Source organism: Tenrec ecaudatus, chromosome 1 (assembly GCF_050624435.1).
Source record: "Tenrec ecaudatus isolate mTenEca1 chromosome 1, mTenEca1.hap1, whole genome shotgun sequence".
Classification (NCBI taxonomy): domain Eukaryota; kingdom Metazoa; phylum Chordata; class Mammalia; order Afrosoricida; family Tenrecidae; genus Tenrec; species Tenrec ecaudatus.
This window is the reverse complement of record NC_134530.1, coordinates 241,977,404-242,004,556: the sequence shown is the minus strand read 5'-3', so window position 1 is coordinate 242,004,556 and position 27,153 is coordinate 241,977,404. Positions and strand designations below refer to the sequence as shown.

Sequence of the window (27,153 nt, the reverse complement as noted above, 5' to 3'; positions counted from 1 at the left end):
TTTCCGCGTCACTTAAAAAAAAAAAGAAAAGTAAACTGCTTAACAATGGGCCAAAATGGATAGTAAAGGATAAGATATTACACTTTAACCTAATTGCATCTGCCATAATCCACTTTGCTCTCTGTCTGATAACAGGGCTATTCACATTCCTCAACTGTGATTGGAGGGAATTCATCAAAAGCTAATCCATGTGTAGACCCGGCAAATGGATGTGGGGCTTTGCATTATCCGCTGTAGTCTTACGAAAACCAGGTGTTCACAATTTAAGCTCTGATGCCGTTCCCTTCTGTAGATTTGTATTGTACTCTTCACTATCCTTGGATCACACAGACTGGTGTGCTTCCTCCTGTGGACTTCACTGACACCCCCATTAGATGGCTGCTTTAAGATCCCAGATGCTATTCTTTCTGATAGCAGGTAGCATCCAGCTTCTTCACCACACTTTGCATTCATATTTTCAGTGATCTCTTCCTAAAGGCAGGCACCAGGCAGGGCCATATCCTGACAACTAATTGTTCTGTGATTGGGGCTAGAATTAACTGCAAGTCCCAAATCCATTCTCATATCCATGGTTCATCTTGGAAACATCACTGTCTTTTTATGTTAGGAAACAGTATCAATCATCCTTTTGGTGCATCTGCCATCTAGTCAATGCTGACTCATAGTGACCCTATAGGGCAGGGTAGACCTGACCCTGTGAGTCTCCAAGTCTGCAAATCTTCACAGGAGTAGGAAGCCTCATCCCTCCCCCTCTGGGCTGGCTGAGGGTTTCAAACTGCTCGCCTTGCAGCTAGCAGTCCAGTGTGTAACCTCTACACATTGATAGTGTCATTGTCTAGCCAACGGGGTGCAATTTAAAACATTGTTGAGAAAAGGAAATTATACCAGTATAGACCAGCTAAGAGTTGCAATGCTAAGAGTTGATTTGTACAAATTAAACTCTTACTCTGCGACTGGATACTATTTACATCAACAATGGGGGTTGGTGATAGGGCAAATTCCAACAATATTCATTCACAGCAGCAGAGCTATCCCTACCAGATTAACTCATGTCATCAGGAAGCAAAGAAGATATGAAAATAGTGAGCATATGGTCGTTCCGGGCCATTATTCAATGGGCACTCTCAAGGCAAGAGATATGAACCAAAGTCCAGCATCCACCAATTTTGTGCCTTTGGGATAGCAGCCATCTGCTCTTCTCCCTAGAGTTTCAGTCTTGGTCATGGTAGTGGAGGATGGAGGGTGGCGCATTCAGGAACTAGAGGAATTATGTGTGATTTGTCAGCGCTATATTACACTTTGGTTGAATCATCCCTTCCTTATAACCCTTGGATGTGTGGGTGGGGGGTTATCCAACTGTCTACAGATGGACTTTGGGTCTCCACTCCAACTCCCCTCTATTACATCGATATAATTGTTTGTTTGGGATCTTTTGATACCTGATACCTGATGCCATCAACACCTCATGATCACGCAAGCTGGTGTGCTTCTTCCAATGTGAGCTTATTTGCTTCCCTGCTAGATGGCTGCTTGTTTAACTCCAAGCCTTTAAGACCCCAGCCCTGTATCTTCAAAACACATTTTTAAAGAACATGGCTTGAGTCTTTTAAGGAGACTAAAGCTGCCATTTGGACACAGTATAAGTCAGAATGCAGAATTCTTTAGAGAAATATTAGAGGGGTGGAAGCACCATATTCAGGAGTATATAGACCTAGTAGAGGATATGTCAAGAAATAATAGCCGCAGGGGATTGACATGCTACTGAGGGGGACGTGGAGCTGGAGTTGGAGATTAAGACCAGCAGCTTGGAGTAGCCTCCTGAAAAGCCTCGGAAGCATGATAGTGGTTCAACGGGCCTGGCGCTGGCCAGGCCAACTATGCAGAGGAGAAGGGGATCCAAATTACCAACCCTGAGACAGCCATGTCAGTGACTGGAAACAGACTGCAGAGGGAACAGAAAGCCAAACCGGAGCGGGAGAAGGAACTATCAGACTTCACCATAAAGAAGGAAGAGGTGGGTCTGGCAATGACAGAGATGGAGGCTTCCAGAGCAGCAGCAGCGAGCCTGGGCAGCTTGCGGGGAGTGCGGGGGCAATGTGATGGAAGCTCTTATTGCATTAACCAACTGATCTCTGGGTTTCACTGGATTCATTTGTTGTAATAAAAATGCTTTTGTTTTATTATCTTGAAAAAAAGATAACAGCTTCACATTTTGGTATTCTTTTTATGCTCGTAAAATTTATTTATTCATCTCACAAAACTCAGTATATTTTGGATGAAATACTACATTTTATTCCCATGTTTGCCACTTCAGGAAACAAATATAATGTAAACAGAAAAAGTGCCAAACAACCTGAGGGTAACTCGCTGTCATTTGTTTCAACTTTGTTTTTTTATTGTTGTTGTTTTCTTTTTAGGTATTCTTATTTTATAAAGGTATTGATAATTTGATAGCAATGCTTTTTTACTTACCTTCATTTAGAAAAAAAACGTGTTGCATTTAATTTAAGTCAGTAGCTGCTAGCAAGGCTATTACCACTGATTAGATCCCTTGGAGACAAACTGTAACAAGAACAGTGAAGTTCTCATTCACTTCATGCCAGTAAACATAATGAGGAGAAACAAGAGAGAGGGCAACACTTAGCCAAGCATGCAAGAGAAAGAACAACTATGAAACCTAGTAGGTTTGACCGAGGAAGAGCAGGAAGACAACATTCAAAAGTAATCTAGACTCTACTGTAAATTATGAAGCACATTACAGGTAGCATGGCCAAATTAACGCATCACAACTCTGGGCCTAAAAATCCTTGTTCTTGAGAAGACTTTGAGTGAGACAGCAGACAAGCTAATCAGATCCTCTTAATAAAAACCTGAGAGATTCAAGGAAGCAGATATAGGTTATAACACTAGACCCCTGAGTTTCAGATAAAAGAATGCGGAAGTAGATCAACTGCAGACTTGGAGAAGAAACGGAACAAAATTGGTGAATAAAGAAGTAAACAGAATGGTGAATTGTCAGGCACTCTGAAATAGCCTGGCCATTTTGAACTTCTGCATCACTGTGCAGTCAGGGCAACAAAAATCAGCACTGCTCATCCAGGATGGCACAAGCTCCCAAACCGGTGGCTGTTGACCAGAAAGCAAGGGCCCCACCCACTTCTGTCCTCTCTCAACTGTTCTTCATGAACAAGCAGAGAACTATGCATATTCTGCTGGGAGACAGCTGGTCAGCACTGAAGTCATGCTAAGCCAGCAAGCAGTAGAGCAAACCCATCCTTCTCCCTTGGTTAAATCAAATCAAAATAAAGAACGGAATCCCCGGGCAAAATACGCAATCACCAACAAAATATAAATATAATAACACCACAATTTCTCAGAGACAACAATTTCAGTTTACATGAAGAAACAAGATAGAGTAGTTCAAACAAGTGGCCAGAATAAAAAAGAAATGGCATTGGAACTATTTGATATTCAGCTTTAACTTGAATTTGCATATGAGCAATTAAGAGTATGTCTCACAGTTGTTATCTGGTCCTGTTTTTGCTGGTGACAGTGTACTTCTCATTGTCTCCTCCTAGAGGTGTAGTCCATTTGATTCTCTGTATTCTCTCTGGTGAGGTCCATGTATCTAGTCACCATCTGTGTTGTAGGAAAAAGGTATTTGCAGTGGAGTTAAAATCCCGCCACGCAATTTCCAGCTTCCTTTCTATCACCAAGGCCAAATTTCCAATTATTAAATCTTCCTCCTTATTTTCAATTCTTGCATTCCAAATAATTATTGAGATAATTGGGTTTTGTGTCAACCTGGCTGAGTTAAGATTCTCAGTACCTTAGTAGTTGAAACCCAGTAATCCCCCATGATGTGAGCTTACATAATGTAATTGACCCCATGATGGGATCTGCTGTGCAAAGCAAGGCCTCTGTAAGATTAGGGTGGAATACAACATCCTTACTCAGCTCATACACCTAATGCAATTGAAAGGCTTCCTCAGGGATGAGGCCTCATTCCTATATGAATAGACACGGTGGAAAGCTTGCTTTCTTTTTGTTGGGTCTGGATTTATTTATTTTTTTAATCATTTTGGGGGGTTCATACAATTCTTATCACAATCCATACATGCATCAATTGTATAAAGTACATTTGTCAGCAAGGGAATGAAGAGGCGAGGTCCCCAGGGAAAGCTGAAGGTGGACTTTGGAGGCAGGGCATGGTGCCCCAACAGACCGGACTGGAAAACACTCCTAAAGACCAACAAACAATCCTTGAACTAACTACAAGCTTTTCTTTCTCATTGTGTTTTATTTTGTTTTTGGCATTGGTTTGTTGTTTTTTGTTGTATATTGTTGCTTGGTTGTGTTCTGTCTTGTTTCTGTGCATGTTACTTTCTCCACGGGTCTGTCTAAATAAGATAGGCTGGATGAACCATTGGAGGAGAAAACAGCGGGACCGATAGTTCCATGGGGACATCAGAGACAGGGAGGTGGGGGGAACGGTAGTGGTATTAATAAACCCAGGGACAAGGGAGCAACAAGCTATCCAAATTGGTGATGAGAAGGGCGTGGGAGGCCTGGGAGGCATGATCAAGGGTAATGTAACTGAGGAATTGCTGAAACCCTGGTGGGGACTGAGCATGATAGTGGGACAGGAGGGAACTCAAAGGAAATAGAGGAAAGACCTGGGAGGCAGAGGGCATTTATAGAGGTCTACATAAAGACATGTACATATGCAAATATATTTATATATGAAGAGGGGAAATAGATCCTTGTGCATATATTTATAAGGTTAGTATTAAGGTAGTGGAGGGACATTGGGCCTCCACTCAAGTACTCCCTCAATGCAAGAATACTTTCTTCTATTAAATTGGCATTCTATGATGTTCACCTTCCCGACACAACCGCTGAAAACAAAGTGGGTAAACAATTAAATGTGGTGAAGAAAGCTGATGGTGCCCAGCTATCAAAAGAGATAGCGTCTGGGGTCTTAAAGACTTGAAGGTAAACAAGCGGCCATCTAGCTCAGAAGAAACAAAGCCCACATGGAAGAAGCACACCAGCCTGTGCGATCACGAGGTGTCAAGGGATCAGGTATCAGGTATCATCAGAACAAAAATCTTACCATAGTGAATAAGCGGGGGAGTGCGGAGTGGAGACCCAAAGCCCATTTGTAGGCCACTGGACATCCCCTTACAAAAGGGTCTTGGGGAGGAGACGAGACAGTCAGGGTGTGATGTAGCAACGATGAAAAATACAACTTTCCTTTAGTTCCTAAATGCCTCCTTTCCCCCCTCCCACTGTCATGATCCAAATCCTACTTTGCAAGCCTGACTAGACCAGAGGAGGTACACTGGTACAGATGGGAACTGGAAACACAGGGAAACCAGGGCGGATGATCCCCTCAGGACCAGTGGTGTGAGTGGCAATACTGCGAGAGCATAGGGAGGGTGGGTTGGAAAGCGGGAACCTATTTCAAGGATCTGCATGTGACCTCCTCCCTGGGGACATACAACAGAAAAGTGGGGGAAGGGAGACGTGGGACAGAGCAAGATATGACAAAATAATAATTTATAAATTATCATGGGTTCATGAGGTAGGGGGGAAGGAGGAGGGAGGGGAATAATGAGGGCCTGATGCCAGGGGCTTGGGTGGAGAGCAAATGTTTTGAGTATGATGAGGGCAACAATATACAAATGTGCTTTACACAATTGATGCATATATGGATTGTGATGGGAGGTGTATGAGTGTGTAATAAAATAATAATAATAATGAAAAAGTACATTTGTACATTCGTTACCCTCATAATTCTCAAAATATTTGCTCTCCACTTCAGCCCCTGGCATAAGCTCCTCATTTTTCCCTCCCTTCCCACGCCCCCTCCCTCATGAACCCTTGATAATTTACAAATTACTATTTTGTCATATCTTGCCCTGTCTGACGTCTCCCTTCACCCACTTTTCTGTGTCCATCCCCCGGGAGGAGGTTCATCCTTATAATCGGTTCCTCCTTTCCAACCCACCCTCTTTCCACCCTCCCAGTATCGCCACTGAAACCACTGGTCCGGAAGGGATCATCGGCCCTGGATTCCCTGTGTTTCCAGTTCCTGTCTGTACCAGTGTACATCCTATGGTCTAACCATATTTGTAAGGTAGAGTTGGGATCATGGGAGTGTGTGTGGTGGGGGCGGGGGAGGAAGCATTTAGGAACTAGAGGAAAGTTGTATGTTCCATCGTTGCTACATCACACCTTGACTGGCTCTTCTCCCCGAAACCCTTCCATAAGGTATGCCCAGTGGCTTACAAATGGATTTTTGGGTCTCCAATCCGCACTCCCCTCCCCATCATTTACAATGATAGAATTTTTTGTTCTGATGATGCCTGATACCTGATCCCTTTGACACCTCGTGATCACACAGGTTGGTGTGCTTCTTCCATGTGGGCTTTGTTTCTTCTGAGCTAGATAGCTACTTTACCTTCAAGCCTTTAAGACCCCAGACACTATATTTTTTTATAGCTGGGCACTATTAGCTTTCTTCACCACATTTATTTATTCACCAACTTTGTCTTTAGCAGTTGTGTCGGGAAGATGAGCATCACAGAATGCCAATTTAATAAAGTATTCTTGCATTGAGGGAGTACTTGAGTGGAGGCCCAATGTCCTATTGCTACCTTAATACTAAACCTATAAATATATGCACATAGATCTATTTTCCCATCCTCATATATAAATATATTTACATAGGTACATGACTTTATTTAGACATCTATAAATGCCCTTTGCCTCCTACCTCTTTCCTCTATTTCCTTTGACTTTCTTCTTGTCCCACTCTCATGCTAAGTCTTCATTTAGGTTTCAGTAATTCCTCTTGGTTACATTACTCTTGATCATGCTCTACCAGGCCTCCTACACCCTCTTCACCACTGATTTGAATCACTTGTTGTTCCCTTGTCCCTGGGTTTGTTAACATCACTACCTGTCTACCCACCTCCCCCTCTCCCATGACCCCTCCGAACTGTCAGTCCTGTTGTTTTCTCCTCCAGATTGTTCATCCAGCCTATCTCATTTAGACAGACCTGCGGAGATACTAACATGCACATAAACTAGACAGAGCAAAACCAAGGAACAATTTACAACAAACCAATGACAAAAAAACAAAACAAGACACAACAAGAAAGAAAAGCATGTAGTTAGTTCAAGGATTATTTGTTGGCCTTTAGGAGTGTTTTCCAGTCCAATCTGTTGGGGCAACACACCCTGGCCCCAAAGTCCACCTTTGGCATTCCCTGGGGACCTCGCTGCTCCATTCCCTTTCTGTTCTTTTGCACCCCCATAGTGTTTTGCCTCGGTAAGGCAGGATCAGATACGGCACAGTTCCCACACTGTGTCTCCAGTGTTGTCCCCTATAGGGCTATGAGTCAGTGAGGGGTGTCATGTCTCATAGTTGAGCCAGCCATGTGGTCCTCTCTGTGGAATGGCTGCTCTAATCTGGAACATTGTCCTCAAAGTCTGGTGGGCCAGAATGTGCTCCACTGTCTCCTCCTCTGCCTTCATATGCTCCCATGTGCGCTGATCAGATATGTCCCTCTCCCGGAGCTGCAGATTCAGTGCCGTCCTTTGAAATAAATTCTGGGGGGGGAGGGGCAGGTGTCCAAGTAGTAGTTGGGATTGGGGCTGGGCCTTGAGACCTCTCCACTGGTTCCCTACTCCACACCGGCATATTGCATTCACATCTTGGAGCACTGGGTTGAAATCTGGTCCCGCTTTCACTGTGGAGATATAAACAATACCCTCCCCTTTGGTGGGTTAGTGCCCTGTGCCCCTGCTACCCATTTCTTTTTTATTTTTTTCCCCTTTCCCCACCTCTTTTTTAGTTGTCTACCATGTGTATCCCTGTATTTGGTCTGGTCCCTGCCATATTACCTGGTCCTCACCCCAGGAATGTTTGTATACAGTAGCTTTTTTCCCTATGCCCCTTTTGCATTTTTTTTTTTGAAAGCTTACCTCAGCGGACTCATGTTGTACTTGTCCTTTTGTGCTTGGCTTACTTCGCTTAGCATGATTTCTTCTAGTTCTTCCTATGCAGTCTTGTGCTTCATACGTCCATCACTGCTTTTTAGCAATGCGTAGTACTCCATTGTATGTATGTACCACAGCTTTTTAATCTATTCATCAGTTTATGGAAATTTGGGTTGCTTCCAACTCTTTGCAATTGTGAACTGTGCTGCAATGAACATTGGAGCAAAGTTGTCGGGCTGTGGTTTGTTTCTTGCCTCTTCTGGGTATATGCCCAGTAGGGGGGTTGCTGGGTCATATGGTAGCTCAATATCCATCGGTTTTAGATATCGTCTAATTGATTTCCATAATGTGTATAGATATCTACAGGTCCACCAGCAGAGGATGACAGTTCCTATCTCACCATAGCCCCTCCAACATGTGTTACTTTCTGATTATTTTAATTAGGCTAACTTTGAGGGTGTTAGGTGGTATCTCATAGTTGTTTTAATTTGCATTTCTCTTGTGGCTAATGATCAGGAACATTTTCTCATATGTTTATTGGCCATTTGGATTTCTGCCCCAGTGAATCTTCTGTTCCGGCCCTTTGCCCACCTCCTTAGTGGGCATTTAGGTTTTTTTCTTATTGTAAGCTTGCAAAGTATTGTAAATTTTAGTAATAGAGTCTTTGTCTGATGTGTCATTGCTAAAGATGTTTTCCCATTTCGTGGGCTCTCTTATTACTCTCTTGGTGAGTTCTTTCGATATACACAGGTGATTTATCTTCAGTATATCCCACTTGTCAATTTGTGACTCTTCTGTATTTTTATCCTTCCCTATTTACGTTAGCCTATGTATTCCCTGTGCCAAAGTTCTCAGGTTTGTCCCAATGCCTTCATTAATGGCCCTAATAGTTTGGGGTTTTATCTCAAGGTTTGTGATCCACCTTGAATTTATTCTTGTGCATGGAGTGAGGTATGGGTCTTGCTTTGTATTCCTGCAGGTAGATAGACATGTTTTCCAGCACCACTTATTGCAGAGGGCAACAGCTTCCCATTAGATATTTTTTTGGTTCTATCAAAAATCAGTTGCCTGATGGTGATGATTTTATTTCTGAATCTTCAGCTCTTTTCCATTGGTCTGAATATCTGTCATTATAGCAGTATAACACTCTTTTGACCACTGTAGCCATATAATACATTCTAAAGTCAGATAGAGCAAGCCCTCCCTTTGTCCTTCTTTTAGAGTTCTGTCGGAGCCAGTTGACGAGTTGAACACTCCTGAAAGGGGGAGTGAGGATTAAGGAAAAGAAGAGAGACAGAAGTAATGGGAGGGCAACAGTCTGATGGACTGAAGCACCCGAGTTTATTCGACACACTCCTTATATCCATGCAGAAACAACCCGGGGCTAATTATCTCATTGTTAAGCAAGCACATTTGATACACATAGCAACTCTATCTTCTGCCAAGCCAAACATCCTTGAGAAAATTAAACAAACTGTTTCTCCCAGACCTTGCATACTTTCTTGTCCTTGACAGTCTGTTCAAAGTGTAAAGTCACAGAAGAAATCAGCAAACACATAGGTCATGAGACTTCTCAGCCATTTCAAGGCTGAGTCTTAATGGCCTTCAACAGAGTTCTCTGCTAATTCTGGGTTTTTACCTCTCCATAGGATGTTGGTAATCAGTTTTTCCATTTCTTTGAACAAGGATGATGGTATTCATAAAGGGATAGCATTAAACATATATATGTACCTTTGGCAGTGCCTTAGGCAGGACTGACATCTTTACTATAGTGATTCTTCCAATCCATGAGCATGGGATATTCTTCCATTTGTTATGGTCGCTCTTGGTTTCTTGTAATAGTGTTCTATAGTTTTCCTCCTACAAATATTTGGTTTTTTTAGTCAGGTATATCCCTAGATATTTCCATTTGTGCTTGGCTATTGTAAAGGGTACAACCATTTTAATTGCCTCTTCTGTGATCTTGTCTGATGTCTGTAACAGTCTGATAGATTTCTGCTTTTAGATTTTGTATCCTGCCACTCTGCCATATTACTCTATCACTTCCAACACTCCACTTGTGGAGTTTAGGAGATTTTTGATGTATAAAATCATAGCATCTGCCAATAATGGTAGTTTCACCTCTTCCTTCCCCAGACGAATACCTTTGATGTCGTTTCTTTGTCTTAGGTTGTTAGCTAGGACCTCCAGTACGATGTCAAATAGGAGTGGGGACAATGGGCATCCTTGTCTGGTCCCCTTTTTCAGTGGAATTGTTCATGCCTTTTTTCCCATTGATTACCACATTAGCTGTTGGTTTTTCATCTATAGATTGCATAACATTGAGGAATATTCATTCTATTCCTGTCTTCTTGAGTATCATAAACAGGAATGGGTGTTAATTGTTATCGAATGCTTTTTCCACATCTAGCGATATTATCATGTGGTTCTTATAAATGTTCCTGTCATGTGGTAAATAAAACTAATGGGCTTTCATATGTTGAACCATCCCTGAATACCTGGTATGAATCCTGCTTGGTCTTGGTGAGTTTTTTATATGCTTTTGTATTCTATTGGGTAGTTCTCAATTCTTGTGAGATCCTTGCCCACTTTAGGTATCAGAGTTATACTAGCTTCATAGAAAGAGTTTGAGAATTTTACGTCTTTTTCTATTTCTGGAAGAGTTTGTGTAGGATAGGTGTCAGTTCTTCCCTGAATGCTTGATAGAATTCTCCGGTGATGCCATCTGGCCTGGGGGATCTTTTTCTTGGTAATCCCTTGATAACCTTGCCTATTTCTTCTATTGCTATGGGTTTGTTGAGGTTCTTGACATCCATCTGGGATTGTTTGTCCAAGTAATTGTCCATATCTTCCAAGTTGTTGAATTTGTTAGTGTACAGGCCTTCACAGTACTGCTTAATTATCCTTTTGATTTCATTAGGGTCTGTTTTAATGTCCCTCATCCTTGCTATTGAAAATTGTTCCTTCCTTTCTTTGGTTAAGTTGTCCATTGGTCTATTAATTCTGTCAATCCTTTCAAGGAACCAACTTTCAGCTGCATTAATTTTTCCATCGTTTTCTTGTTTTCCCTCTCCTGTATCTCAGCTCTGCTTTTTATTATTTCATTCCTTTTGCTATTAATAGGACTGTTCTGTTAACCTTTCTCTAATGGATGTAAGTTTTGTGTTAGCATATCAACCACAAGTCTCTCTTTCATTTTCATGTGTGCTTTTATTGCTATCAGCCTTCCTCAAATAAATACCTTTGCTGTATCCCAAAGGTTTTGGTATGTCATATTTTCATTCTCATTGGTTTCTAGATAATTCCTGATTTCATCTCTGATCTGGACCAATACCCACTCCTTTTGCAGTAGAGGGTTATTCCTCCTCCAATTGTTTGCCCTTGTTTTCTTCATTGTCCTTTTGTTGATTTACAGCCCCATGGCACGGTGGTCAGAGAGAGATGTCTGTATAATCTCTAAGTGCTTGAATTTACTAAGGTTCGACTTGTGTCCCAGCATGTGGTCTATCTTTGAGTAAGTATTGTGTGGGCTTGAAAGAATGTGATATATTTTTTATTTGGGTGGAAAGCTCTGAAAATATCTGTCAGGTAAGTCGTCCACTTGTACTGTTTAGATCTGTAGCCTCCTTGTTAAGTTTCTTTCCCTGTGATATGTGTTTTTTAGAGAGTGGTGTATTAAAGTCTCTTAATGTAATTGTTGAGCCTGTAATTTCTTTTTTCTTCTTTTAGAGAGTTTGATTTATGAATTTCACTGGTTCTTGTTCTACTGTTCCCTTTAGAATTATATATTGTCCCTCCTTAATTCTTGTTATAGCTTGTACCTTGAGATCAATTTTGTCAGAGATTAAGATAGCTACACCTATTCTTTTGCATTGCCATTTGCTTGTTATACTTTTATCCAGCCTTTAATTCTCAACCTATTTTTGTCTGCAAACTTGAAATGTGTCTCCTGTAGGCAGCAGATGAATGGGATATGTTTTCTGAGCCAGTCAGTTAGCCGCTGCCTTTTAATGCCTGAGTTCAGTCCATTGATATTCAATGTTATTACATCCATCTGAGGATTCTGTGATGTCATCTATGCCTTTTGTTTTGGGTGTTTTCCTACCTACCTATCTTATCAGTTTGTGTCGTGTGTGTGTGTGTGTGTGTGTATGTGTGTGTTTCATTCTTGCCTCTTTCCATTATTACGTTAATGCTATCTTGGAAGCTGCTTTTTCTTTGTTGCCCTCTAGGTGAAGTGGTTCTCTGTGATGGTCTATTATTTGCGCTCCATAAGTGTTGATCTTCTGCCCACACTGGGTCAGCAAGGATCTTTTGTGGGACTGGGTTTCTTTTTATGTATTCTTTGAGTTTTTCCTTGTCAGGGAAGACTCTTACTTCTCCATCTATCTTTTTTTTTTTTTTTTTTAACATTTTATTAGGGACTCATACAATTCTTATCACAATCCATACATACATCAATTGTATAAAGCACATCTGTACATTCTTTGTCCTCATCATTTTGAAAGCATTTGCTCTCCACTTAAGCCCTTTGTATCAAGTTCTCTTTTTTCCCCTCCCTCCCCACTCCCCCCTCCCTCATGCGCCCTCAATAATTTATAAATTATTATTTTGTCATATCTTGCCCTGTCCAGTGTCTCCCTCCACCCACTTTTCTGTTGTCCGTCCCCCAGGGAGGAGGTCACATGTAGATCCTTGTAATCAGTTCCCTCTTTCCAACCCACTCACCCTCTACCATCCCAGTATCGCCCCCACACCCCTGGTCCTGAAGGGATCATCCATCCTGGATTCCCTTGTGCCTACAGCTCCTATCTGCACCAGTGTACATCCTCTGCTCTATCCAGACTTGCAAGGTAGAATTCGGATAATGGTAGTTGGTTTGAAGGAAACATTTGGGAACTGGAGGAAAGCTGTATTCTTCATCGGTGCTACATCGCACCCTGACTGACTCATCTCCTCCCTTATACCCCTCTGAGAGGGGATCTCCAGTGGCTGACAAATGTGCTTTGGGTCTCTACTCTGCACTTTTCCCTTCATTCACTATGGTAAGATTTTTTTTTTCTGATGATGCCTGATACCTGATCCCTTCGACATCTCATGATCGCACAGGCTGGTGTGCTTCTTCCATGTGGGCTTTGTTGTTTCTGAACTAGATGGCAGCTTGTTCACCTTCAAGCCTTTAAGACCCCAGACACTATCTCTTTTGATAGCCGGGCACCATCAGCTTTCTTTGACACATTTGCTTATGCACCTGCTTGTCCTAGGCGATCGTATCATGGAGGTGTGCACCCAATGATATGATTTTTTGGTCTTTGATGTCTGATAACTGATCCCTTCGGAACCACATGATCACACAGGCTGGTATTTTCTTCCATGTGGGCTTTGTTGCTTCTGAGCTAGATGGTTGCTTGTTTATCTTCAAGCCTTTAAGAACCCAGACGCTATCTCTTTTGATAGCTGGGCACCATCAGCTTTCTTCACGACATTTGCTTGTTCTCCTGCTTTGGCTTCAGTGGTTGTGTCAGGAGGGTGAGCATCATAGAATGCCAATTTAATAGAAGAAAGTATTCATGCATTGAGGGAGTGCTTGAGTACTTCTCCATCTATCTTAATAGATAATTTGTCCATGTACAATATTCTTGGGTTTACATTATTTTCCTTCAATTTTTGGAATATATTACTTCATTCCCTCCTCTTTTTCATCATGTCTGCTGATAGGTCTGAAGATTCTTAAGTGACTATTTGTTTTCACCTTGCTGCTCTTATAGTTTTCTGTTTTTCCTCATAGTTGAGAAATTTAACTATTATGTGTCTTGCTGACTTCTTGGGATTCAGACTGCCTGGTGTTCTTTCAGCCTCCTGAATGGTTGCCTGATTTTCATTTATCAAGCTGGAGAAGTTTTCCTTTAAGATTTCCCTTGCTATTTTTGCTGTTGAATTCTTTGTTGTGTCTTGTTCTGGTAGTCCAATTATCTACGATTGTTCATCTTCATAGCATCAGATATGGCTCTCAGGTTTTTTTCAAATTCTCAGATTGACTTATTTGACTACTTTTACTGATTGTTGAGGTCTGCTTGGTTATCCTCTAGGTCACTAATGCAATTCTCTGCCTCTTCAAGTCTGTTGGCAAAATCTGTTCATTTGCTACTGGATTTTGTTATTTCATCCCTTAAGTCTTGTATGTCCCTCTGGTACGTTGCCTTTATCTCCTCTATCACTTCATCCTTTTTCTGTATTGCTTCCCTCATATTCTGTATGACTTCAAGCATCATTCAGAAATTTCTTTCTGTGGAAGGTCAATGTCTGCTTCTTCTATGCATATTGTTAGGTTCGTGGCTTCTTCCAGCATTGTCTTCTGTTTCTCCTACTTTTTCATCAGGGCTGTTGGGGCTGGTTGCTACTTACATGTTGTTTTAGCGGAGTCCGGCAACATCTTCCAGAGTTGAACAGCACTGGGCTGTCTCTTGGGAGACTTGTATGAGTGCTTCTACAAACTACCTGCAGGTAACTTCACTGGGGGGTCAGGATACCACTGTATTTACCTGTGGTTCCACCTTACTGTAGCCAACCAGTATTCTGTTATTTGGAATATTAGTTGGGTGGTCCTCTCACAGGATGCTGCTTGGGTGGTTGTGGACTCACAAGGGTTGCGTTTCACTGGCTAATCTCTCAGTAAGCTGTAGTGGTGTCTCACGGTGTTTATCTCTGCAGCTGGAATGCTGTGGAGGGCCTGTAGGTGTACCCTATTTGGTGTAGAGCACTAGAGATGGCAGGTGGAATTACCCTAGTCTGAAAGAGCAACATGGAGTTTGGGCGGATATTCCCGGAGCAGTGTGGAGCACCACAGATGGTAGGCTGGAGTTCTTCTAATCATTTGTAGGGTCTTGGGGTGTAGGCGATAGTTGCTCCAGCTGTTTGAAGGGGAGATCTCAAGCTACTTGGGGTATGATGGAGAATGGGTGTGATTTCCCCAGCTGTGTGTAAAACCAACAAATTTGGGTGGGAGCTCCCCCAACTGAACTATTAGAGTTGTACTAGGTGGAGGGGAGTGGTCTGGCGGCTGGTAGTGGCTTGTGAACGGAAAGAGAGCGAGAAGGGAGGAAAAAGGGAGAAAGGGGAAAACAAACACAAGAGTAAAAATATAAATCAAACTAACACACACACAAAATGCAAAGAAAAAAGCAAATCCAGGCAAAAAAAGAAAACAACAAAAAAGGAAAACTGAATCTGCTGAGACTGTGGTGGGAAAGAGAGAAGAGATAGAAGAAGGGGAAAAAAGAAAAAGTGAAAGAAGGAAAGAAAGAAAAGAAAAGAAAAAATATATAAAGAGATAGCTGAGTTCCATGCCATGCTGTGTGTAGCACTGCCACAGGGGGCAGGCTGGAGCTCTTCCCACTGGGTGGGCAGAGTAGCCCTAGGCAGAGGGTAGGGGTCTGGAAACCAGCAGTGGTATGTGGAAGGAGAGGGCCAGAAGAGAAACAGAAAAGACGAAAGAAATAAGGGGGGGGGGGAGAGAAGAAAGAAAGAAAAAGGAAAGAAAGAGAATGAAGGAGAAAAACCCCATTTGTGCTTGCTAGGATTGACTGTGGTGGGAAAGAGAGAAGATAGAGAGAAGAAAACGAAGAGATAGCTGATCCCTGATTGCCTGAACATGGGGCCACCGAGTCTCATTCTCCTTACCTCCCAGTTTTCTGGTCTAGCAGCAGGAACTTCAGGTGGGTGGATTTAACTGGACGCCATCTTCTTCTGTCCCCTCGAGACTGTAAATCTCAATAGCCATTGAAATCCTCATCTTTCTCCAGTAGAACAGATGGGTTTCAAACTGCTGACCTTTCTGATGAGGGCCTACTTTGTAAACACTATGCCCCTGTGGCTCCTACAAATCACGACAGCACTTTAAAAAAAATCAAGTTTATTGTGCTATTTTCTTTCCCTATACTATCATAAAAACTTCTCAATATTTTCTTTCATTTATATAAAAGCATTAAAACAATTCTCATAAAATTACTTCTTTCGATAATCGGAGAATTCAAACAGAGAAAATTCTTCTCTCCCTCTCTAAAAAGTTTCTCCTGTCAGATTTAAAGAGATCAGCTGCCATAGTTATCCTCAAGGGCTCTTAGAAAAAGAGAAGATTTCTCAAGAGAGGCTGCACATTTCCTGCCTGGGAAAGTGTTTGATTGTTCTGCAAGCTGGAAAATCACTTGTGACTCCCCAACCACCAAATGCAATCACCTGTTCTTAGCCTTCCCGCCCCTTAAATTATTTATTGAGTTCAACTCAATAGGTTTTGAAAATTCCTTCTCCCTTCTTTGGCTTCTGTGATATGATCCTGCTATGGATGGTTTTCTGCATTGACTGCTTCTTTTTCATCTCCTTTACTACAGTTTCTTTCCCTATCCATGCCTAAAAATAGTCCTCCAGCTTCTCTCCATTATTCAATCCTTCTCTCACCACCAAAGTAATGCAGTGGCACTTTGAGTCCTCTCCTTTCAGTATATCGTCTATGTGAATGCCTTCCTTAGATAGGCCTCTACATCCAGTGACCCCAATTCCATGTTCCTAACTAAAAAAAAAAAAGCACCTTCTAAATTTTGGTCTTTCGGTTGGGCCTCCACTCAAGTACTCCCTCAATGTAAGAACACTTTGTTCTACTAAACTGGCATTCCATGATACTCGCCTTCCCAACATGATCACTGAAGACAAAGCGAGTGCTTAAGCAAATGTGGTGAAGAAAGTGTCCGGCTATCAAAAGATATAGTGTCTTGGGTCTTAAAGGCTTGAAGGTAAACAAGCAGCCATCTAGCTGAGAATCAACAACATCCACATGGAAGAAGCACACCAGCCTGTGTGATCACGAGGTGTCAATGGGATCAGGTTTCAGGCATCAAAGAACAAATAATCATATTGAAAATAAGGGGGAGTGCGGAGTGGAGACCCAAAGGCCATCTGTAGGCAAATGGACATCCCCTTACAGAAGGGTTGCCAGGAGGAGATGAGCCAGTCAGGGTGCAGTGCAGCAACGATGAGACATACAATTTCTTCTAGTTCTTTAATAATTCCTGACCCCACTGTCATGATCCCAATTCTACTTTACAAATTTGGCTAGATCAGAGGATGTACATTGGTACAGATAAGAGCTGGAAACACTGAGAATCCAGGACAGATAAACCCCTCAGGGCCAATAATGAGAGTAATGATACCAGGAAGGGAAGGGTTAGGGGAAGGGTGGGGGAGAAAGGGGAAATCAATCACAATCTACGTGCAACCACCTCCCTGGGGGGTGGACAAAAGAAAAGTGGGTGAAGGGAGATGTTGGCCAGTGTAAGACATAACAAAATAAAATAATTTATAAATTATCAAGGGTTTGTGAGGGAGGGTGGGTGGGGAGGGAAGGGAAAATGAGGAGATAATACCAAGGGCTCAAGTAGAAAGCAAATGTTTTGAGAATGATGAGGACGATGACAACAAATGTACAACTGTGCTTGACACCATGGATGGATGCCTGGGTTGTGATAATGGTTGTATGAGCCCCCAATTAAAAAAAAAAGACCATCAGAATAGTACCTAATTTTTAAAGGTCTTAGGCAAACTCTGTGAAAGGTCATTCGACCCCCCAAAGGGGTTGTGACCCACAGGTTGAGAACCACTGCCCTAGCAGGAATAACCCAGGAAGAAGCCCACCGCTGGCATCCTAGGGCCCCTGTTTCCTTACTGAGGCACTCCATCATCTGTTATGTCACAAACTTATTCAGACATACGTCTTAGTCCCAAAGATTGGCTCCAAGTTCACTGAGGGTAGGGCCTGATTTTAATGATTTAATCTACCACTTTCTTCTCCCCTGCCTACCTGCGCTCCCACCTGCCAGAATTGAGGGTAGAATCCTTAGACGTGTTTGTTACTAATGTTAATCTTAGACTGATATGAGATAACTGTACTTATAAATTACTGAAAGGTAATATTTCATAGATTACAAAATTGTTTTATAATATCATTCTACACTGAATTATTAATTACAGCCAAAAAGAAGGCAAAGAATACTCTCAGAAAAGCCACAAGGTTTGGCATCCCTAGCCTTACCTGCTTCTCTGCTTTCCTTTCTCTCATAGAGAGATGCGAAGTGCTCCTTCACGCTCCTACCCACACACACCTGGTCCTTGCCTGGGGTCTCACACTGATGATTTCTTCTGAGTAATTCCTACCACTAACATTTTCTTCCCAACTATTTACCAAAATCTATGCATTTATAGAATGGACCTTAGGGTCCAGCTTCTTCATTCCCCACCCCCATCCTCTAGTTCAAATATCTACACTACAATCCCCACAAGACAGCATCAGGAGTGGACAGGTTGCTTTAAAGGACAGGAACTTATATATTAAGAGACATACAGCAGTTTCTTTATTTTATAGATCAAGAAACTAAGACCCAGAAAGGTGACATGAATTGCCCAAGATCTGACTGATTAGTAGCAGAAGTGAGCCAGATCCTAGGTTTCTGGACTTCAAGTTCACTGTTCTTTCTCCCACACTTTGTTTCCAGCCTGAATCTCACCCTCTCCATTAGATTTTCCTTGAATATCTTCTCAGTGAGTGCCTCAATGCTCTATTTCCAGCAATGGAGACCGGAGAATTTGCAAAATAGAGCCAACTTTCATCTTGTTATTTTGATCAGAGAGCTTTTCCTAACTTCTAAACTCTTATTTCACAGAGGGAGAACATCTACTCTGGGATACGTAAATGTTGCACACCTTCTGCAATGCACTTTCTTATGACAGTGTAGTTTATGATTGTCATTGTCTTACACACTCCACTGCCCCCAACCCTCACTCCCAACCTAGGTCCTCCAAAGAAATCCTGGCAACAGAATTCATTTTTCATTCTCATGTATCATTATAACTTCTGGGGCAGGGGGAGAATTCAGTTCATGAATCTGTTCTAATTTCTCTGAAGGGTATCCAAAGTCCTTCAAAACGTTCATGAATGAATCTTTTCAATACCAGGTGGAAGGAAGCCAGGGACTTCACTATAGAAGCTGAGCCAGCACAGTAATGAAATTCAATGGCTGCCCCAAAAGAGATATTGGAATGCCTCAGGGAAGAACAAAAGCCAGCTAAACCTGCCAAGAGCTGTTACTTCCAAAGAATGCATTTACCCGAATAGGAACTTGAATGGGTTTCAAAGAATGACACAGTACCCTTCCAAAAATTGTCCCACGTCCTTTCCTGATCCAGTAAGCCAAGAGTTGGATAACTTAGGTGGTATTAACACATATTTTAGGGTTACATCTTTACGACTGGGTTACTTGGTCTGGTGGCATGCATTTTTTTTTTTCGGCAGATGGCAGAAAACACTGGGGAAAAAACTGGGCTTTCTCCTCCTGTAAACAGTTAGTCTTGGAAATTCACAGGGGCACATCTACACTGTCTTATAGGGTCACTATATGTTGGCATCAATGTGATGGCAATGAGAGAGTAAGAGTGTGCTTAAAAAGAGTGCTGGTGGCAGAATAACTAAGCCCTTGGCTGCTAACTGAAAGGCCAGAGTTTGAACCAACCAGCCACTCTGAGAGGTGGAAGATGTGAAAATATGCTTTTATAAAGATTTACAGCCTTGGAAATCCTACGGGCAATTCTATGCAGTCAAGAGGGTTGCTACAACAACAACAACAAAAGAGTCAGTCAGTCAGTCAGTCCTGACTCATTGCAACCTTATAGGACAGAGTAAACTGTCCCTGTAAGTGTGAGGAGAAAATCTCTTCTTTTTCTCCAAGAACAGCTGGTGGATTTCAATTGCTGACCTGTGGTTAGCAGCCCAGATCTACTAATCCTGCATTCTATAGAACAAATCCTTATTAAGCTGATGACACAGGAGGTGGAGTACCTATCAGAGCACTAAATTATAGTTCTGATGCTATAATGAGGACTAAGGAGCCACATAGGCCTGACAGAGAGAATACTCCAGACCCAGTAGATTTGCCTTCGATTTCTTCCTGCATCATGTTTTCTCTCAAAGTAGATGACCTCTTAATGTTCTCTATAGGATACAGGCGTCCACAGTTCTCTGAATTAATGTTAAAATCATTCATTTTTTGGCTTCCATGTTTTAGCAAAATAACTGAAATAGACTTCTCCAACACAAGTAGATTGATTTATCAATAAATTAGGTTAAGTAACCTGGTTTCAAAATGGCCTTGTAACTATCTGGTAGAGCAGTAACATGTAGGAATGTACAACTATAAACTGTTTTGTAAATGAAATGGGTTATTCTATTTTATTCATGAACTTTTTTTGCTCCATTTATTCCTTCAACAAACATTTATTAAATGCCTACTGGTGGTCTAAAGGGTGATACAAAGAGCTGCTAACCTCACGTTGGTAATTTGAACCCATTAGGTACGCCAGGGAGAAAGGTGTGGCCATCTGCTACCATAAAGATTTTTAAAGTCTCAGAAACCCAACAGGGGAAGGTTTACACTGTCATGTTGAATGGCGATGAGCCAAAACCCACTTGATGTCAGTGGTGAATTACCGTATATACTCGAATATAAGCCGACCCGAGTATAAGCCAAATTACCTAATTATTACCTGGGAAACCAGAAAAACTGATTGACTGGAGTATAAGCCTAGGGTGGAAAAATGCAGAAGCTATTGGTGAGTTTCAATAATCAAAACAAATGAAAATAAAATTAAAAATTGAGACATCAGTGGGGTAATATATTTACATATTTATTTTAAATAAAAAACATAAAGGACAAGTCATTTAACAGTTAACCAGCACAGTAAGTGGAAAATAGGTTCAACAAAAACAATAAGGTATCAACAATGATACCTTAAGAGTACTATTCCCTGAGCTCAATCAGCAACCAAGCTAAAATGTAAAGAGTTCAAATCCTTCAAAACTGGATTCCTCATCATCATCCATATCCCAATGCAGAGCTTCAGCTGGTGTGAGGTCATCATAGACGCTGTCCTCACTGAGATCGCAGTCATCACCATCACTGCTGTCATTTTCATAGAAAGCGCAGTCTTCACTGCCATCCATAGCATTACTAATAGTACATTTCTGGAAGGCACGTTGCACCAAGTCTTCTGTGATGTCTTCCCATGCATCTCGAACCCACTTTGCTATTAACTCTATGTCAGGCTTCATGAGATTTCCTCCTTTTGTTAGTCGGGCTTGACCAGATGACATCCATTCATGCCACTGACTCATGTGTAAGCCAAACCCTGGTTTTTCAGCACATTTTTTGTGCTGAAAAACTAGGGTTATACACGAGTATATACGGTATGTGTCAGATCCTATACTACTGCTGTTAGTGGTGGAGTTGCCATTGGCTCAAGTTAGAGCCCACTTGTTACCAGACAACTGCTCTTTAGGGTTGTCTTGGCTGCCACCTTTTTCACCGGAACACACACGTCTTTCTTCTGGGAGGCCCTGGGTGGGTTCACACCGCCAACATATAAGATAGTGGGAATATAAACTAAAGTGAGATTCTGTGTCGCAAGAGTTCAACATGATATAAAATTGCTTCCTGATCCTTACACAATTCCCACAAAAACAAACGCAATAAAAACTAACTAGGTCAAGTTCCCTATTATTTTCTGTCTCAGAACTTTGTATTTCTTTCCTTCCTAGCAGCACCACAATCTCAGCTAGCCAGTAATTAATTGCTTTGTAGCTGTTTTAACCAGAGAATTTTAGCTCCATGAGAACAGGCACTCCATTGCTTTTGTTCTCTGCTTTACAACCAGCGTCTTATGTGGTTGGCCCACAAAATTTTTTTAAAGAACCATCGCAAATATTTGTTCAATGGATGAGAGAAGAAATGAATGAAGAAGCAAAAGTATGACCAAAACATAGAACTACCGCACGGGATTCGTATTTATAGGAGGAGCAAGGTCAGCAGCCTTGAGGGGCTGATAGATGGAAGAGAAACTAAACTTTCCAAATAATACCCACGGACTCCCAGTAATTTAACCCATCAATTCGATTTAAGCTATCAATTTGGGCTTTCTGCGCGGACACCAACAAGTGACGTCACCGTCGGCTAAAAGCCAGGGTTTCAGGGTTCCCCCGTTTGGGGAGCACTACTCCGACTGGGCAGGGAGACGTCGGACCTTCGCTGGTCACGTGACCCCGACCGCGCCTCCCCGGAGGCCGGGCCCGTCCTGCGCATGCGCTGCGCTCGGGGCGGCAGGTCCGGCCGCGCCGACAGCTTCCGGTGTCGTTTCCCCGCCTTCTCGGTGCCGGAGCTGCGCCGGCTGGGCCGTGGCGGCTGAGGGGGCGAGGGGCTGGGCGTGGCGAGGGGGCCCGAGTGCCCGAGCGGAGCTCCTCGGGGCCATGGCCTGCTCCTTGGTCCCGTTCTGCCACTTCCAGGATCTCCAGGCCTCCCGGGACTTCCTCTTTCCTCACCTCCGGGAGGAGACCCCCAGCGGCGCTGCGAGGAGGGACCCCAGTAAGTGCCTTTGGCCTCGCCGCTCCGACCTTTCCCCAGCACCCACCCCGGCTCGCCCGCCCCGTGGCACCGGCCCGGCGACTTGGGGTCCTCGGGCTCTGCGCCCCCACGCCGCCCCAGTTCGCACCGTGAAGAGCCGCGGCCCAATGCCCTGTTCGCTCTGGCAGCGTCGGGGTTCTGCTCTCGCCGCAGTTTTTCTGCCAAGCTGCTCCACCCTCGGGCCCCGGACTGCGTCTTCCTTTGGCTTCAGCCGCTCCCCACCCCGCACCCCAGTTTTCCCTCGAAGCCTTCTCCGTCTCGCTCTCCCTCCGACCCAGAGCCCCACCTTCTGGACCGCCGGCTCGGCAGTCGCCCGCCTGTCCCATTCCTCGCCCGCCGTCCTCGCTCCACACAGGCAGTTCTTGAACCCACTCCCCTCCAGCCCCGGGGCTGTGGCCCTCTGCCCTCTCTCGCTTTCCCGTGTGTTTATTTACCTCTGTATTTCCTACTTCCACCCACCCCCCCAACTCCTGGGGTTTAGACGATAAATGACTCCCGAGGTGGTGAGTAAGCGTGTCCTACGTAAGGAAAATGACCTGTCAGGTGAGAGATGGCAGGGAGTCCGCCAGGAACCGAAATTACAGCAACGTGGCCAAGACCGAGCAAAACGCAATCAGTGTTAAATAAGCGCTTGCCCACCTGAGTTGACTGTAGTATAAAAAAAATCCTGAGACTGATTTATTAGGTACTGCGTGGTTTCCAGAATTCCCTACATTCCTCCCTTTTGAAAGGGAATGTGCGTTGTGCTTCGTTTTTCAGAAGCACATTTGGCATATCTGGCACTTCGTGTTATTTTGCAGTGGTAGGGAAAAGGTCCACTAAATATATTCCTTTTAAAAAATATATAGAAGCTATAAAACCTATCAATGACTATTCTGTGTGCACTGGTTATACAAATAAAACTAAGCTCTCTAGGAGTGTATGGCTTAGTGTGTGTGTTTGGGGAGTGGGGGCTGAGAGAGACAAATAAATTAGCTGCTACCATACAGTGTGATTGAATCATGCACAAGGCACCAGGGCTCACATCGGCAAGGTGGTAATGCTTTGAAAGTAGGAGTTAGATGAGTTGGTGAGAGGTAATAGCTTGTGAATGGAACAGTGGTGGTTCTGTGTTGGCCCACTGACCTGGGTTTGATTCCCAACATTGCACCTAAGCACATCCACCACCCACCTTCCAAAGATGTTATATGTTGCTATCATATATAACAGGTTTTAGCATAGCTTAGATTAAGAAAATAAGGAAAAGGCTTGGTGATTGACTTCTGAAAATCAGCCAGTGAAAAAAATCCCAACGAATCACAAGGGGCACCATGAGTCAGGACCAGTTTGATGGCCATTAACCGTGACGGTAATATCATCTGCAGTGGAAAGTGGGCTGAGAAGGCCTGGCATCTAGAGAATTTAGAAAAGCTGAATGGCTGGAGAGGAAGATGAGAAGGGAAGGTTGAACTAGTCCCTAGGGTTAAGGAGCTAGATTAGACACCTTGTCACAGCCTCCAACAGATTTTAAACAAACATGATGACATTCGATTTGTACTGAATGAAGTCACTAAAAATGTACTGAATGTGCTGAGCGTTATGTGCTCTAGTATCAGTGTGAAGGAGAAATGGAAAATAGGGAAATTGGTTGGGAGGCTATTCCAAAACCAATTAGCAAGTGATGTAAACTTGAATTGATCGCAATTCTCCTAAGATAGTCACAGGTTTTGAAAGGAGGACCTAATTAGAAAAAGAAACCCAAACCAAATACAGTGCCACTGAGTCAGTTCTAACTCAGCTTCCCTATACAGTGATTTGAGACTTCATGATGGGAGCAGACAGGCTCATCTTTAACAACAGCAGCTGGTGGATTTGAATTGCTGACTTAGCAGTTAGCAACAAAACACTTAGACCACAGCAGGGCCAGGCTTAAATAATTCCCTTCTCACTGCCATCAAGTTGATTTCAACTCATCGTGACCGATAGGACAGAATGGGACAGCCCCTGTGGGTTTGTGAGAGACCAGAAATCTTTATGACAATAGAAGGCTTCTGAGCAGCGGCTTGAGGTTTTGAACTGCTGACCTTGCAGTTAGCAGCCTTATGTATAACCCATTATGTCACCAGGGCTGCTAGAAGATATTAAGGAGACTGAATTTGCAGTTCCTAGGTTGGTGTGAAGCTCCTAGCTACTTTTTGGGAAAGGGTGAGGCAGCCTCATGAAGATTTAGTCTTGGAAACTTCATAGGATCACTGTGAGTTGGAAATAACTGGATGGCAGTGGGTGGGTGGATGGGTAGTGAAGGTCTAGGAGCTCCAGTGGTGCAGTGTTTAAAGTGTTCAGCTGCTTCTGCAAAGAAACCGTATAAGGCAGTTCTACACTGTCCCGTGCATCTCTGAATCTGAGTTGGCTTTACAGCAGTGGGTTTCTGAAGAGCTTAAGGAGCCCTGGAGGGCTGGTGGCACAGTGGTTAAGTATTTAGCTGCTAATTGAAACTTCAGCAGTTGAATTACACCAGCTGCTCCTCAGGAGAAAGATGTAGCAGTCTGCTTCTGTAAGATTCTTGCAAATGTGATAGGGGCATTCATATCCTGCCCTTTGTGGTCCCTAGGAATTCGAATCAATTTAACAAGAATGGATTTGAGTTTTTGGCGAGTGAAAATCAGGCGACGGGTGTAGTTCGTGAATGAAAGTGAGCATAAAATACTTTTGGTCTTTGGCTTGGTCCAGGGGATATGAGAGATTGAAGGAGTACTTTATGCCTTTGAAATGTTTGTGGTATGCCCACATGAGGTCCAGGTGAATACTAGACAGAAAGGTCCAAAACAGGAATCCTAACAAGATGTTAATTTGGGGATTGCCAACATAAGTGTTAATTTTGTCTCCCCAGGCTTATGTGTATATCGTGACTTGGACTGAGCATGAATAAGTAACCTTAACAGTTATGGGGGGAGGGGGGGAGGAAGGAAATGCAGGTGAGAGAATTGGTCCAGGACCTGAGGGAGGATAATTTGATGACAGTGAGGAGGGGTCAGTAGTTACCAAGTGCAGCAGAGAATGTGGAGGTGCCTGGACCCTGAGGACAATTTCAGTTCACTGGTGGAGCCAGAGAGCATATTACAAGAGGTTGAGGAGTTAAAATAACTCTTCTAATAAAAATATTTCAAGGTGACGTGTTGTGAAGGATAGTAGCTGATAGAAGGAATGTGGAGAAAAGACATACGTTCTCTCCATGCCACTGCTGTTCCCTTGTTCCAGGATACCATCTTCTTTCAGACAGGCCGTGGCATCCGGCAGTCTTCTGGAAGCTCTTGCATCTCACTCATGGCTCTTTATTACTATATTTTTACAAAAACTGTATGCGCATTGTACTTTTTTTTTCCCCTTTCAAACTGCAACTTCCTTGTGCTTTAGAGCACTATGTATGTGGAAGTATTATTTATTTGAACTTGTTATAAAGGGGAAATATGGTAATTCTCATAAAAAAGTATGAGCATTTAAAAGAACTTAGAGGACAGCATTCCTCTCTTGATGGCCTTCTCTGGTTTTCCATTGCTGTCTTGAAAATTTGGTGTCCTTACACGGTTTGCAAGGCCCTTCTGGTTTACAAGGTACATTCTGCCACCTCTGTGTCTCATATTCCTCTCCCCGTATTTCATGTGCTTCTGCCACACTGATTTGAGCAAACCAAGCTTGTTTGTGTGTGCAGCCTTGACCCTTGCTGTTTCCTGTGCTTAGATCTATGCAGATCTTTGCATTGCTACCTGCAACTTGTCATTCGAGTGCCAACTTAAATGTCAGCTTTTCAAGGGGGTCTTTTCTGACCACCTGCTCTAAACTTAATTCCGCTCACACTGAGCTCTTTTTAATCTCTTTCATGTCATTCTACTTTCACCACTATGTCTGTACAAGTGATAATCTCTAGCCGCAGAGTTATTGAGCCCTTGAAATGTGTCCAGTGTGACTGACACAAATAATTTTCTAACTGTGATTAAGTACCCAAATATGACTAGTGGTTACAGTATTGCATGGTACAGTTATTGACGTGAAGTCGCAGGCACTGACAGAGTGGGTACTCATCCAAGGGCACATAGATCCCAGAAGTTTAGGACATAATCAACTGCAAACATCTACTATATATACTCGAATATAAGCCGACCCGAGTATAAGCCAAATTACCTAATTATTACCTGGGAAACCAGAAAAACTGATTGACTCGAGTATAAGCCTAGGGTGGAAAAATGCAGAAGCTATTGGTGAGTTTCAATAATCAAAACAAATGAAAATAAAATTAAAAATTGACACATCAGTGGGGTAATATATTTACATATTTATTTTAAATAAAAAACATAAAGGACAAGTCATTTAACAGTTAACCAGCACAGTAAGTGGAAAATAGATTCAAGAAAAACAATAAGGTATCAATGATACCTTAGTACTATTCCCTGAGCTCAATCAGCAACCAAGCTAAAATGTAAAGAGTTCAAATCCTTCAAAACTGGATTCCTCATCATCATCCGTATCCCAATGCAGAGCTTCAGCTGGTGTGAGGTCATCATAGACGCTGTCCTCACTGAGATCGCCGTCATCACCATCACTGCTGTCATTTTCATACAAAGTGCAGTCTCCACTGCCATTAATAGTATTACTAATACTACATTTCTGGAAG

The 27,153-nt window shown here is 42.9% G+C and overlaps 1 protein-coding gene and 1 pseudogene across 2 annotated transcripts in view; both read left to right on the top strand.

The window, feature by feature from the left end:
* The first annotated feature begins 1,760 nt into the window (after positions 1–1,760).
* On the top strand, positions 1,761–2,129 carry LOC142439907 (huntingtin-interacting protein K pseudogene; annotated as a pseudogene).
* Positions 2,130–22,228: 20,099 nt separating this feature from the next.
* The window catches only part of RAB3GAP2 (RAB3 GTPase activating non-catalytic protein subunit 2), a 123,737-nt gene continuing 118,812 nt past the window's right edge, over positions 22,229–27,153 (top strand). Inside the window, exon 1 of one of the 2 annotated variants that reach the window (XM_075530466.1) lies at positions 22,229–22,466. In XM_075530466.1, coding sequence (XP_075386581.1) covers positions 22,352–22,466 — 115 coding nt within the window. In that variant the 5' untranslated portion in view covers positions 22,229–22,351. The remainder of the gene's footprint in view (positions 22,467–27,153) is intronic. The other variant, XM_075530467.1, reaches the window with a different exon arrangement.